Source organism: Nelumbo nucifera, chromosome 2 (assembly GCF_055504915.1).
Source record: "Nelumbo nucifera cultivar China Antique chromosome 2, China Antique-T2T, whole genome shotgun sequence".
NCBI classification, from domain to species: domain Eukaryota; kingdom Viridiplantae; phylum Streptophyta; class Magnoliopsida; order Proteales; family Nelumbonaceae; genus Nelumbo; species Nelumbo nucifera.
This window is the reverse complement of record NC_142650.1, coordinates 59,248,553-59,264,381: the sequence shown is the minus strand read 5'-3', so window position 1 is coordinate 59,264,381 and position 15,829 is coordinate 59,248,553. Positions and strand designations below refer to the sequence as shown.

The 15,829-nt window shown below is 40.9% G+C and overlaps 1 protein-coding gene across 5 annotated transcripts in view; it reads left to right on the top strand.

The window, feature by feature from the left end:
• Positions 1 to 4,980, top strand: part of LOC104612520 (phosphatidylinositol-3-phosphatase myotubularin-1-like) — a 63,988-nt gene extending 59,008 nt beyond the window's left edge. For 3 of the 5 annotated variants that reach the window (XM_010279958.3, XM_088896984.1, XM_010279960.3), the window contains 4 exons: positions 581 to 640; positions 762 to 826; positions 2,812 to 3,091; positions 3,849 to 4,980. In XM_010279958.3, the coding sequence (XP_010278260.1) occupies positions 581 to 640; positions 762 to 826; positions 2,812 to 3,091; positions 3,849 to 4,370 (927 nt within the window). In that variant the 3' untranslated portion in view covers positions 4,371 to 4,980. The remainder of the gene's footprint in view (positions 1 to 580; positions 641 to 761; positions 827 to 2,811; positions 3,092 to 3,848) is intronic. The other 2 variants (XM_010279959.3, XM_088896985.1) reach the window with 1 other exon arrangement.
• Positions 4,981 to 15,829: the final 10,849 nt, after the last annotated feature.

Here is a 15,829-nt window from a genome sequence, read left to right as displayed (position 1 = left end):
CCACAGCAGATCTGGTCAGAGTTATCTGAACAGGTAGGAGTGAGATCTGAAACAAAACCCTGACCTGTTGTCTCATCTTCTACAGGAAACAGCAAGAAAAGGGACTGATCAAAACAGTCCCTGGTAGATAACCAAAAACTTCAGCAACATAACAGTCCTATAATGTACTTTAACCGAAGCAAAACAGCAGCAAGAGAAAAGCTTTCAGCAGATCCATGTTGGAAGTTGCTCTGATACCATGGTAGAGACAGTTCAAAAGAGACAGTAGAAGTTGAATGGGTGTGCCAATACATCTACATGCCCGAAGGATTTGCATTATAGATCAAAATTTCACATAAAAGTGAAAGGACCATTGTGCCCTTCACTAAAACAAATAAGAAATACGATAAGTTTACAAGAAAGAATAAAACATACTGTACAATAAGGTACAAGATAAAATGCTACTCCCAACTGGTCAGCCCATAATATCTCTACAATTACACTCTCTTAGGACTGGATATCAATTGTTCTGTGTGGTGCTTGCATCTGATTATGATTTGCTTATCCTAGATAGTTCATACTGTGCTGGTTTGGTATGCAGTGGGTTGATTGTGTTTCACAGTTGCTTCGGATGTATCCTTTTGCTTTTGAGTTTTCCTCGGTATGTAGCTTCCTTTGATTTGTGAAATTTGAAGCATATCTAATGAGATATCTGAAAACTATTTCTTGCTTCATTTTGGATAAGTACTTGCTGATCTTTTGACTCTAATTTTGTTATCCAGGCGTTCTTGGTTGATTTCTTGGATTGCATGCTTTCCTGTCGTTTTGGAAACTTCTTATGCAATAGGTACTCTCATCTTTCACCCCAAGTATCCATCCATCATTTCTAAATTTTGTATTTCCTCATAGCATACAATATGATTTTAAGATGTTAATTGAGAAGAGATGTTCGTTAAGGTTATATCCTCAACATAGCTTTTTCTGCTATCTTAGTCTAGTCATAAAGAATTAAAGTTGAGTAGGAATTTTCTTGTAGAGGTAGGTCGATTGATGGAATTAATTTTTTTGGTCATACTTACTAATGACATTTCATCAATGATCACATATGAAAAAGAAGGGAAATTCTTACTCTCTGGAGAAAGAGGATCTTTCAAAAGAAAATAAGACAATGATAATATGAAAATACAAAAGAACTTCCCATAGTGGTAAGAGATCCTGATGGGTTAGCTTAGAAGTACATATATGTCAGAACATTTTGATACAAACAAAGATTTTGATGGTTTATCCTGAAGTCTGTGTTGGTTTGAAAGAAAAGGTAATGAAACCCGGTACTTTAACTATTAAACTCTCTTTAATATAGACACTCCTTGCCTAGTCTGTCAGCAAGTTAACTGGGTGATATTGGGATCCTTGAAGAGTCCTTTATCCTTAGACCCAAAGTTCTAACCTCTCCAATAGAACATTTGAAAGCTATGTTAAATGGGCATGACAAAGACAATAGGAAATTTATGCCAAAAACTGAAGTGTTTGACATGGACATGGCATCCATTTTGAAGTGTCTATGGCTCTATCCAACATAGCTCTAAAGGCAAGATGGCTCTTAAGACAAGGTTATTTTGAAAGGTTCTATATCTATCTAATGTTTTAAAAGGATACACAGACAAGGCTGCAAGATGCATTTTAAGGTAGGCACCTTGCTTGAACCTAGGCAATATCCATTTCAATAGATGTGCATTTGAGTCACTTCGCACCTTGGCCCAGGAGTGTGGCTTCTATAAATTTTCTTTTTTGTTTACTTTTTATACATTCTTATGTATTTTGCATTTTTATAATGGTTTATTAACTTTTAAATTACCTTTTGTTGGTGTTTCTGCATAGGGCTGCAACTTGAGCCAGATTATCCCAAACCCAACCCATAAAAGTTGGGTTGGATAATGGGTTAGGGTTGAGGCCTCAGCCTATCTGACCGAATCTGAACTCAACTTCAAATTTGTATGTATAAATATTATATAAACATGTATTTATGTTTGTAAGTACTCATGTAATGTATCTATGCATGTAAATACTTTTAAGTTTTGAAGGCGAAATTTTTGTAAAGCATGATAACTATGTCCTTTTATACATATGATAATGCTAAAACTTAATTGACCCCAACTCTTGATAAAATGAAAAATACACCATTTACAGTATATCAAATTGTTGAGAAAATAAAAAACACACCATTTACTTGTTTATTCTTTTGACACCATATGTTTCTGTTAGTTACCAAGCATATGGTTCTTACTCCCAAGAATGCAAAATTACAAAGGGCTAGCCTTCCCTCTTTATTCAGGTCGAATTTAATTGACTTTTACAAATTTACCCTTTGTAAGAATCAATTATTTTGGGGATCTATCTCCGAAGCTGGTATCCTCCAGTCAGTCAAGGGTTGCATATGAATCAATTATTTTGGGCTCATTTTGTAATTTTATGTCTTTGAGGCTGCATCTCGCACCTCTTTGTGGGAAGCCATCATTATGTATCTCTCTTTATTGATTTTTAATAAAGCATCTATTACTTATTAAAAATAAAAGAAAAAATAGGAGCCTGTAAATTAGATATACAGGCAGATCTATAGCAGCATTACAGTAGGTCAGATATGTTTGTGGATTATATATATGCATTCTAGGATCATAACCAACCTTGGTTGCAATCATCTTGTTTCTAAACATTTTCTAGGGCATTCATCAACAAATAACAGATGTTTTTGCAAGGAAAATGTGACTGCTGTATTCACCATTTTGAGATATTGAAGTGGCATGCCTATTCCTCTGATGGTTATTGAAATTTCAGTGAAAAGGAGAGGCACCAAGCCAGTGTTTCTGATGCTTGTGGGTGCTTATGGGTGTACCTGGCTGAGTTGCGTGTTTCTGAGGGAAGTTTTCATGTACATTATAACCTCTTCTATGATCCATTGAAACACGATGGTTCACTATTACCTCCAGCTGCTGCACTGGCTCCAACATTGTGGCCCCAATTCCATCTTCGCTGGGCCTGTCCGTCAGAAGCACAAGCAGGAGAGCTTGAAGCTCAATGTCGGAGCATGGCTAAAAGATACTCTGAAATGAAGAAGGTAATTGTGAACTTAGGTTTGTTGCACCTGTTCTGAACCTCCTCCTCCTCTCTCTTTCCCTTATTCTTTAACTGATGATACTAAGCATATCAATTTGAATTATGTATTGGTGGCTACACTGTAGCTGTACACACTGTTTTGTCACATTAAATGGCGGGATATCTTGGTTAAGGATGTAGCCTAAAAATTATACGACATGGATATATTAATCCACTACTCCAGAAAAGGCTAAAATTGGGTTATTAGGGAGGACATATTTAAAGCCTGTAGTAAAGATTCCGAAAACTGATGGCATAAATTGCCAAGACTTTTGGGTTAAGGTAGTTCTTGCAAGTGAACGATGTTCGTAAGGGTGCAACTTGGGTTGGGTTGGGTGAGCATTTGTTAAATTTTGAATGTGACTAAGTCAATGTGGTTGAAATTCTTCAAATTGGGCAATCTGATTTGCACCCCTAGTTGTTCAAATAGATGCACGAGTGTGTGACATTTCATTTATCATGGGCACAGTAAGCCTCTGCCTAGGACTAACATTTATTTCGCATATCTCACTATCTTTTAACAGTCTCTTACCGAGATATCTGGCAAATTGGAGCAGTATATTATCTTTTAGCATCACTTTCTAACTATCCAGACCAGAAGAAAGATACAAAAAATTTTAGATTTTGGCAGTGAATATGTAAACCGTTGTTTTTATAAATTATTAAAAGCTTGCTGATGTGCAATTTTCCCTTTTTTTTTCTTTGCATGGAGAATACAGACAAAAGAAGTAGCAGAAAGGAAGGCTAAAGACATTACAGCTAGTATGGAATCCTTAACTGCTGAACTACAAAAAGAGAAGCAGCTAAGCTGTGCAGCTATGGACTTGTCTAAGAGGGCCTCCAGGGAGAATGCAGCCATAAAGCGGGCAATACAGTCGCTAGGATGCAAGATTAACTTCTCAAGCAATAGTGACTATGCCTTGGAAATTGGAAGCACTCCAGATGAAATACAGCAGAAATTTTCGTCTTCCCCTTCAAGGAGAGACCCAGACGGTAATTGGCAGGGGGAAGAGAAATCAGATCTCTCTGTCTCTATTTCTCTTTTGGCAGATGATGCTATTTCCAACAACCCAATCAGTCGAGCATGCGGAACACAGTGCCCATTACGCACCAGAGAAGGTGGTTGCAAGTGGCCAGATGGCTGTTGTGCGCAACTTGGGAGCCAATTTGTTGGATTAAAAGCAAATTTTGATGCATTTGATCGGCTTTCTATTTATGACTGCTATTTTGGGTCAGAATAGGTGGCTGTCCCAAATTCTTGACTGGATCTATTCCAGAGTCTAACCAAGCTCCTCACTCTGGAGACAAATTCCTTGCAGCCATATCCAACTTAGGATTTTTTTTTGAGGAATCAAATGGAGTTCAGAGTTCAATATTTATGGATGTGCTGCAGTTTTCCTACTAATTTTTATATAGGGTGGAGAATGAGCAGAAACTTAATTGTATCATAAAATTTTTGAAGAAAATAATCACCTGAGATGGATCAAGGCATTCAGGAAGGGTATCTATCACCTTGTGTACAGATAGAACGTAGAGCTAATTGTAGACCACCAACCAATATGCGCACTAAAGCTGAGGGCCATTTTATAATGGTTGAGCCACTGTTCCATGCTCAACTACATTATTGTTCCAGAATTATTTTTGGATCTTCATTCATTGTGTTCAGCCCAGGGCTAATTGTGGATCCCATCTTTTATTGATACAACTGATTTGTGTATATAGAATCTAAATGTGCCAATTATTTTATTTGTACAGACAATTTTGTTCAAACCTTTTGGCCTGAACGCTTCCTTGTCTCATTGAGCATAGTTTTAATCATCATTGTTGTAGCCATTTTGAGTTGATGCATCATGTTTAATAACTCAACTATTGCTCGAGTCGTGTCAAACTGGTGACTGTCATGGAAAGTTGATCTTACCCATCTATATTTGTATCTCTTGTTGTTGTACTGCATGAAAACACCCCAGTTTAGCAGACAAGGTCTCTTTATGTAACATTTGCAGATTTCCTCAGGATCATTTGGTCACTCTTTATGGTATGTAGCTGTATAATCTATAATTAGAATTCAATTCTTTCTCATTATATAACCAAGCATTTTGCACTGATAGATCAGCCTGAAAAGTTAGCTAGTTAAAGGAATTAATGAAAAAGATATTATTACTTAACAACCAAAGCTAACAGCTCTTAGAGATGATTGGGTTTCTTGTTATGGCATGTCAGGCTCTGGTTGGGTTTCAACCAGCTAAGCCGTTGCAAAATGTGTAAAACTGAAACCAAAATCTAAAATCCTTTTCTGCAAAAAATCTAAAACCTGAACGAGCAGGCTTGAATTATTGATTGATTCATAGAATGCTGGCTTTCTAATAACCTCAACAAATAATGAATAAATAAATGGCAGGTTTCAACCGAAACCAATGGCAATTTTCAATGTGATACATCTAAATTACCAGTGAAATCCCGTATTAAATGTGATTGATTTTTCAATCCAGGGTTGCTACATTTTTGGCTCCCTTGTTTACGTGAATGTTGCTGCACCACGTGGCTACTATCTGCACTTTACTGACCAGTGATAAGAGATGCAAGGCGTCACTCTCTACTATGTTGAGCTTGTTAGAAAACAATGGAGGACTAGAATCTCTCCAGGTCCAGGGGCTCAACCGAGTCTCCTTCTTAGTTGCTGGACAAAAGCAGTGACTTACAGAGCGTCCATCCCCAAGAGAGTGTATGATTTCTTTGAAGAGAAACTCGTTGCAGGGGAGAGCAAGAAGACCACTGTGGTTGTGGCCATACTCTTCATAGGCTTGATCTAAGAGCTGCCTGAATATGGGGTGATTTAAGTAAGAGGTCCTTATGATAAACCTCCGACCAGAATCACCAACGACCACAGCCAAATGGCCAGGAGGGACATCATGGGGCACTTCCTTCTTCCCTCCTCCGGCAATCTTGCGCCACAACTCTGCAATTCGTCTAAGCCAAATGACAATGCAGACGCCGGCGCTTGGGCCGCCCTTCACCCTCTTGGCAGGAACAGCCATATGGTTGTGTCCTGTTGGGTAGCAAGCTCTACTGCTCAAAGTATACTTATCAAACATTTGATGATGAGAACACAGACAGGGCTCTCAAGATGTAAGAGAAGGATGTTATATATATAATATTAGAACGATGATGGTAACCATGCATGAAGAAAGGGAACCCACCATGTTGTATTATTAGGAGCCAATTGGCCGTCTGTCATGTGTCCTCACGTGTGGTGCCCCCAAGAAGGACGGGCATCCCTTCTGTATGGCACGTTTATGGTACATGGTTAGGGATGTAATGGAGGCTGAACTACCCTCCTCTCTTCATTTACTTTTGATTTCTTGTTCTTCTTTGTTTTATCTCTGTCAACTGTCATTTTGTGATGAGGTAATAGAGGGCCACTGCAAGGGAGATAGTTGTAACTGTCAAATGTCCTCCGATAACAGATCAAAGAATGACAAAGTGACTGAGGCAAAATAAGAATAATGATGATGATGATGATGGAGAGAGAGATTGGTTGATCCAATGGAATTTTGATAAGGATATGTTCAAATCCAATCCTGCCAATCACCAAATAGCTGAGTATAAAGGTATAAGATAAAAAAAAAAACTGTGTAATTGCAGGTTTTTCATCAGGGATTAGAGGGGTCAAAAGCTAATAAACATGGATTGAGGGTCAAAAATTAATAAACATAGATTGGCCAATATATAAGTGGGAATTGTGGAGATTTTTAAGTTATAGGGGGGCCATGGCTCCTCTATGCTTTCCACGGTAAGATTAATAGACCTCACATGCACCTGCTCTGTTCCCACCCCTTAATAAAATCCAAATATGTTCCCATAAAATATGTTGGAGATTCATTTTTTTTTTTTGATAAGTTGAGATTCAAGTTCAATTTGATACTCCTAACATTGAATAGAATTTGATTGATTCATTTACATATGCGGATATCCAATTTGAATCATATTTCAATTTAAAGCTGAGTAATACGAATAGGAAAAAATGGGTTTACCTAAATACCAAATTTCCGTTTAATACTATAAATAAAATTGGATCAGATCTTAGTGGATCGGATCAGGCAAAAGGCAAGAGCATTCAACTTTTGAAATCGATTCTATAAGATTATATGACTAAATGGATATCCAAATCTTACTCTAAACTAAGTGAATTCAAAGTAAATAAGATTAATTGAATATATTTTCAGTCTACACTCTACAGAGAGAGAGAGAGAGTGTTCACAAAGTGGGGCACAAGCAACCAAACATCCCCCAACTTGTTCTACCTAGAAAGGACAAGGGAATATTACATCCATACCTGACGAAATATGATTTTTAGCTACTATTTATAGGTTGGAATTTGAAATGTCAATCCTGTCTTTGATTGCTCTGTCTCGCTCCTCCAAAAGTTCTATTTTATCTTTTTACTGTTTCTTTTTTTTTTTTTTTAATTTCCTACCGACAGGCCTCGTGACATTTTTTTTGGATAAATACCTGGTGGCAATTTAAGCAGTACTCATTCAAGTATTCGACCAAAACTTTGTTACCGGAAGACTCAAACTTTAACTAATAATCATGGTGGACAAATATTCCATTTAACTTTTTTGAACAACCTCTGTACTTACATTCAAGGTTTTCATGAATAAGAACAGAATAGGATATACATTCCACAGTTAAAAATCAATATTTTTTTTTTCTTTGACGTTTCAAAATACTGGATCTTGAATTCAAATCAAGAGTCATTACTAGGTCGTCATCATCATCATCATTCATGCCTTATTATCCCAATTATATGAGGTTGGCTGCATGAATCCTATTTTGTGAATCTATTTTATTTAAAGCTATATCTACTGTTAAATAAGAGTCATGAGAAAGTAGGTTTGAGTCTGGTCATAAAGTAAATTTTTTAAGAATTGGCCCGGATCCAACGGTCAAACCATGAAAACGAGGAACCGATGGTCCGGAGAGCATTCAAGTTTTTACTCCGGTCCAAGTCTTAAAACTTTGCAAAAAATGCCCAAGTGTAAGAAGTATCAAGTCTACCTCTCCCAAGACCCTAAGACCCCAGATAGCTGAAACCAGCATTGGGTAAATGGCCTTTTTTTTTCCATTCTTGAGCTTAAATTAGAAGATAATAATAGAGACTAGAGAGAGGAGAACCTTAATTTGAGTCTTTGGCTGAAGATTTCATTTTGTAAGGCCTCGACTTGTCTCAAGGACAAAGATAGTCAGGCATCATCAGAATGAAAAGGAATAAATGAATTGATACTTCAGAGTTGGTTCAGACTTTTTATGTGCAATATTTCAGTTTTTGGTGTAAATTATTTCTGTAATTTTTAATTCCTTGTTACTATAAGAAAAGTAATTCTAACTTTCTATAACAACTAAAAATTCATCTGGTGTCTACAAAAGCGAGGAAGGCAAAGGACTCAGAACCCTCTGTGGCAGGCAATGGATTTGAATTCCAGAGAGGCAGAGACCAGCATCAACCCTGTCCTGAATCCAGATAAGCATGTTTTCCACACTCTTTCATCTTTTCTATATTCAGCTGAAGCAGATGAACTGAAAAGCCTTTTTACTTTGTCTTCTAGTGCTGAAGCTGAAACTCACCTTTGAATATTTTATTATTTCAGCAACTTCAGCCATTATCAAACGGCCCCTTGGACCATTCTAGAGTTTCATATAATGGTTGAAAATTTGAAATGACTGAAACGAATGGTTTATTGCTTTAAGCTCACAATCTTTTGGAGGTATAACAATCAACCCAAATTCAGACTCACAATCTCTTAATTTGCTCATTAAAAGAATAAATAAATAAGTCATTCAGTTGACAATCTATTAAAATGGCCAGTGGGTCTCATGTACACCTAGCTCCGTCTCTAGCTCAGACTCTCTTATGTATTATCTAATACTTAATAATAACAACAATAATAATGATAATGATATATCATTATAGATTTATGGTATGGTATAGTGTGAGAATCTTTGATTTTAAATATCCATCTCTGTACATAAGCATTTACTACATAATATCTTGAAGATCCCAGGCTTATCTTGTCAAAGTTTTGCCACTCTGAATATAAGATCATTTATGTCCATGGCTTATTTTTAAAAGAAAAGACATTTTGGATTTGGGTCTGGCTTTACTAAATAGTTAATTTAGTTGGGTTTGAGGCTGGAATTAATTAACAAGCTTCATTATTGATCTCAGGTCTTACTTTTGCTTGGTTTTGGCTGAACTCTTTTTATTTTTGGAGTCTGGGGTTGTAGACATATTTGCTTCTAATAAATGAATTTAGCCTAAATTAATCCACACATGGGTTTGATGGAATATGGTATTGTTGATCTTTGGTAATTTCATTTTTGGTTTGGCCCACTATTACTATGATATTTTGAACCAGCTATACTTAAGGATAGGACCAGTTCACAAACTTCATTATTGATCTCAAGCATGGGCTCCACTAGTCCTAGCATAGCTCTTGATTTATTAGTATGTTTTCTCCTTCACAACAAACCAATGTGCTCCAGTTAATTTAAAATGATAAAATATTGATTTAGTGGGCCATGATATTATTGATCTTTGATAATTTTATCTTGCACTAGTGGTAGTACTTAATACTAAAAAAACCTAATCCGTTGTTGGGTTCGATTTCTTCCATTGTTTTTCACTGTAAAAGGCCAGTGAAGTAACGAATGGACATCTTTTGTCACATCAAATTATGAGAAAAGAATCAAGCATTGCTTGACACTTGCCTGTTGGAATCAATATTTGTCTAACATACAGCAATGGATCCCACTAATGGGGAACCAGCAAATCCCAATGTCATTCTCACAATTGTCTTGTGAGTTGTGACTAAAAACCAAAGAAGACAAGGCTGAAGAAGAAAGAACCTATGGAGCATTTACAGAGATTCCATCTCAACCCTAGCTTGCAAGATAAAAAGGTTGGGCTCCTAAAATTCTCTGGGTCTCCCCACCTATGACTCAACCCACTGACCTCTTAGCAGCCACCAGAATAGGGTGTAACTTTGCTTGGACCAATCCAACCCAAAAGAGAAAATAGGGTTTGGTTGAATTGAAGATTGGGTTAGGTGATTAGGATTGGAAAATGTTAGGTGACAATCCTAAAGTTTTGGGTTGGGTCAGGGTTGATACCTTCTGTCAATCCAAATACATGTTTAAGTACATTATATACGATATTGATTCACGTAAAGAAGTATGTTTATATGAGGAGAGGAGAGATAATAAAGTGGTTTATTGTAAAATATTACATATACTGTATGTGGATTTAAGGGTGCAAATGGACCGGGATCGGGTGGGTCATGATCCGATCCAAATCCGAATCCAATCTGATTTTACTCAATTAGGATACCCCTATCGGATTGGATCGCAAGATAAAAAAAAAAACATCCGTTTTAAAATTGGATAAAAGAAAATCCACGTTATCCGAATTTGAATTCAGATCATATGGATTTTCTATTATCCAAATCCAAACCGATCCACTTGCATCTCTATATGGATCATTTCCTGCATAAAGACTGGATTGAATTAGGGTGAGGATTGAGGTTGTGACATATTGGGTTGGGCTAAATATGATCTCAAACCAAACCAACCAGCTTTAGTTGCGCCTTAATTCAGAAGTCTGGCAAATAAGAGAAGATCCACCCTACACACCCTCTCCTTACTGCAAGGTTTTAAAAACTGACTTGGAAATGGAACTGTTCTGGCCACCAATTTTCAGGTTAATGGTTCGATCGTCTGAGTCAAATGGTTCGAACAGTTTAAATGTTATAAATGGTGATATATCACCTTATCCATTAGATTGAAATATTAGGGTAAGATGCATATAAATAGAAGATAAAAAGGCTTTGATTGCTTGAGAATGTGAGAAGCTACCGATGGTTGAGAGAGTTTAGAAGAGAGAAGAAGAAGAAGAAGAAGGAAGAGGAGGAGGAGGTCAGCTGCAGTGGCGATGATGACGACGGCTTATAGCGGCAATAGTGACGACGACGGTGATGGCAATGGCGAACTACAACGGCGGTGAGCAAGTAGATCTGAGATTTCTCTCAGTGTCAGATCTCTCCCTCTCAGATCTGTCATCTAGACTCTTAACCTTCTCTCCCAGATCTCTCTCACTATCTCACACATCCGGTAGATCTCGGATCTGAGATCTCCCTCAACTGATCTCTCTCTCTCTCTCTCTCTCTCTCTCTCTACAGTAGATCTCAGATCTGAGATCTGAGAGATTTCTCTTTTCATTCTTGAGTCTTGCTCTTATTTAATAAACCGCAAACCGTTCTCCGGGTCGAACAATTCAACGGTCAAACCATTTGGGTCAACGGTTCGTTGACTATTTCAACGGTTTTTGACCAAATACCAAGTTTGGGGTAAAACGGAACCGGTCGTCTGAACGGTCCGACCGTTTGGGTCAACGGCGGTTCGAAAATATTGCCTTACTGTGTTCCTAGGTGAGAAGATTGCTCTTTTGGAAAATCCCCAATTGTGAAACCTTGACATTCTTCCCTCACATCTCTTCCCAATCCACATCCTTTGTCCATCCTTACCGAAATCTACTATAAATCCCTATGGTTAGGATGACAATGGTGCAGGTTCGAAGAGGGTCTTGTAAATTCTAGACCTTATTCGTCTCCCTAAACCTCTCAATCTGTACCTGCTCCAAAACCTATAGCAAATTGGATTTTGAGAATCCAAACTCTTCCCATATATGAAAATACAAAACCCTCCCCGACCCTACCCTCCCTGTATTCAAGGGTAGGGGTGGATTGGGTTTAGAACCCACATCAAAATTTCTATTATTTCTTGTCATATATAAGTAATAAATAAGTAAAACAACATAAATAAACCACAATTTTTCAAATTATTTTATTAAGACATTAGAAACCACATAAACTATCAATTATCCTTCAAATAAAATTTAAAATGTTACTAAATTCAACACCTAGTACATAAAATTCATATGCTTTCCAACAATATGCGGGTTATGAAGGGTTGGGTTTAGCCTAATATCATATCCTACTCGTACCTGTACGGGTTATAGAATCCCAAAACCCACATCCTCACCCCAAAACCTGTCCTTCAATCAAAAAACCCCGCCCCATCTGGAAGGGTAAGGGCGGGTACCCATCAAGTAGGGTAGAAATTGCCATTCCTACCTCTGGTCATGATCAAGTCAACTATATTTGTCAAAAGCTGAAAATTTTGCTTGTCTCCGTGTGGTACTTTTTGAATTGAGAGCCACCAATGTAAATGCATGGGAATGCTGATGATGCCCAATTCGGTCAGTCTTAACTGCCGGTAATCTTGCCTCTGATGGAGTCGAAGATGCCTGAAACAAGGAAGAAATTGGAGATTTCCGAGGAGGAGCCCGGTAGGAATACTCCGAAGCTCAAGTCAATACCCTTGAGAAGGCAAGGAAAATAAGAGATTTCAAGACCAGAAAGCACAAATATCACATACCTCTTTCTCTAGGGGAGGAATGCCTTTTATAGCCACCTGGTACACTTACTCCCAAATTTCTGCCAAGTCAGGTATAACCGCCTCTGTGGGGGGCAGGCATAACCGCCATTGTCCTCTCTACCAGGGCCATCTCTGCCATAATTGAGATGGTGGTGGCAAGTGGCCGTTACGGCGTGATTGCCATCTGTCAGACCCAGACTAGTCAGGCATGCTGCCTCAGAGTACGGATCTGTCAGATATGGTTTCACGGTCGCGCGACCTAGAGCCGAGGTGCCGGAGTGGTGCACGAGGTGAAGTCTTGAGTTCGGATGAGTAGGTCCTACTATCCCGAAGTGCTAGCATGTGGTCTGAACTGGCCCGAGGTGGGCTAGTTCGGGCCTTGCCCCTCGCGGGCTTCACTGTTAGCCTCGGGATCCTTTAGGGAGAGCTTCGGGTTTCACCTCCCAAGAAGCGTGGGTCCCTTTTGGGGAGCTCAGACCTCTTCTTGGGGAGCTCGGGAGCTCGGGCCTCTCTTTGGGATATGGCCGTGCTACGTCACCGTGCCGAGCTGGCATTCTTGCCAGGTCACCCCGTCTTCCTCCACGTGTCGCACAGCCAAGGGGTCGGGCCAAATCTACCTCCATCAATTGCCCCCCACTCCCTGTAACCGGGGTCTTGACCCGGCATGGGGAGTTCATGGACTGACGGGTGGATTTGCTCCGTGGCTTGCTTAGTCTAGTTCGGAGATTTCCCGGTCTGACCCACCGACGCTCTTGGCTCAACCAGGACAAGCGCGGCTTGACCGGAGTCAGCCCGGGTCGCGTACAGCTCACGCCCGGACGTCAAACGATTTATCAACTATCGGACGTCAAAATTTCGCGCTAAACTGATTTCACCTCGGGGGTCGTGCAACCAGTTTTCCTGAGAGCCGTTGGATGGCTTTGATCTCGACCGTTGATGCGTGGGTACAACGGCTATAAATAGTGGGGTCCCTGGTCACTTTTCCTTCGCCAATACTCAGCGATCGTTCCTTGAGCTCGCGTCCAAAGTCCTCAACTCGCATCACTTTCCTTAGTTCGGTATCGTTCCCTTGGTGAGTCCCCTTAGCCATTTTCAATTTCCATTCCTTTTCTTTTGCGATGTCTAGTTCAAGTAGTTCAGGTAGCTTAGATAACCTCTTGGATGGGCCTGAGGCGAAGACCTCGGGTCGGGCTGACTCTTTTGATAGCCTTCTGGATGAGCCCAAGGTAGGGCCTTCAGCCCGGGTTAGCCCGGGTAGTCTAGAGTCCACCTCTCGTCGGGTTCGGATGTCGGACACGTTCGGACCTTCCACCATGACGTCTGAGAGACTTCGGTCCCTTATTCGTCAATTCAACATGCCCGGGGAGTATGCATATAGCATACCTTCGGGCAACTTCCCTTGGGAGCACGGGCCAGATGAGATCATGGTCTTCCGGGAGCAGCTCATTGTCGGGCTGCGCCTTCCTCTTCACCCTCTAATCGTCGAAGTCTTGAACCACTTCGGCGTCTCAGTCGGTCAGCTTCACCCAAACTCAATTCGCAATGTCGTCGGGACCATATCCCTCTGCTGTGAATAAGTTATTCCCTTGGACTTGGAAATTTTTTCTGCTCTTCTCATGCTCAAAAAACAAGCAAGCTACCTTCCCGAGCACAGGCGGGCTTACTACCTGTCTCCCCGCCCGGGATTCAAACTTCTTCACAAACTTCCAAACAAAGTCCCGGCGTGGAAGCGGGACTACTTCGTGGTCCGAAGTGCTATGGGGTGGCCGTTTCCTACTCAATGGAGGGCGGCTGTCCCTGACCCCAGCGTCATGTTGGATAAAGATATGGCGGAGACCTTCCAGTTCTGGGCCCAGGTCGGGCTCGAGTGTGGAGAATACCTCTCAGAAGTCAAGCTTATTCAGGCCGGTCTGAGTCCGAGTAGGCTTCTTTGCTTAGTTTTTTTTTTGTACTGATGCTGAGCTCCTTTCGCAGGTATTATGGAGGCAGAGAAGACCCGCGGTGCCAACTTACTTGACGAAATGAAGAGGAGGAAGCGGGTCACCAAGCGAGCTCGCGTGGAATCTCCTTGGGCCATGGAGCCCGAAGTCCCAAGCTAGCCTCCGATCATCAACCAGGACTCTCCCAGGGAACCCGAGGCGGCGGGACCTATCCCCGAGATGACAGCGGAGCCCGGCGTTGCAGAGGCTCGGGAAGCCGAAACTACAGAGGCTTCTCGAACTCCAACAGTATTTTCCAGCTCGGGGAGCCAGGAGGGGGTTGGCAGTGTGTTGACTCCGAGTTGTGCCCTTCGAAAGAGTAAGAAGGCTATTTACCCAGGTGAGGTCGCGACATGGTCCAAGCTTCCTCCAGCCACATCGGTGCACGTGTCGCGTCTCATGTTATGGTGGTAAGTTGACGTGGTTTTCCCTTTGTGCTTTTTCCTTCATTTTTTACTTTCTTGCTGAACTGACTCCTTGCTTGGCAGGCGAACTCCTCCATCCATGCCCTAATTATCCAAGCAGAAAGGGGACTGAAGCGGGCACAAGCTGCTGAGGAGGCCTTGGAATCAGCTCGGGAGCGGGCGCAAGCTGCCAAAGAGGCTTTGGGATCAGCTCGTGAGTGGGTCCAGCGTCTTGAGGGCGAGACTTCGGCTCAGAGGAGTGAGCTGGAGAGACTCCGGAGGGAGAATGGCGCCCTGAGGCTCGTCGTGAAGCACCTCGCAACCTTGAAAGGTGGCCTGGAGCACGAGGTGGAATACCTCAAGGCCGACATCAAGGAGAAGTCCAAGATATTCTTCCAGGCCCTTGAGGATACCAAGGTGAAGGCCATCGATGACTACATAGCGTCGGAGCGCTTTGACGACCTAATGGTGGGCTCATACCGGAGGGGCTTCAAACTGAGCCGGTGGATGATAAGGCACGCCTACCCCGAACTTGATACTCGTGCCATCACCACCTCGCGTATTACTCCGGAGATGGCTACTGCGGCTGATGAGGATCCAGACTCTGACGACAAGGATGACTGCCCGAGTGTTGCCGAGGTCCCTTCTGAGGACAAGGGGGATCCCGGGCCTATGAGCCCGAAGTGATATGTATCGAGCCTGCGAGCTCATTTTCCTTCTTTTCTCTTCTTTTGAACACTGTAAAGAAAACATTAGTAATGAAGTACTTTTTTCTACTTAAGTGTTGTGCAACTTCTTCTTTTTTGCCGAAGTGACTAAATTGTC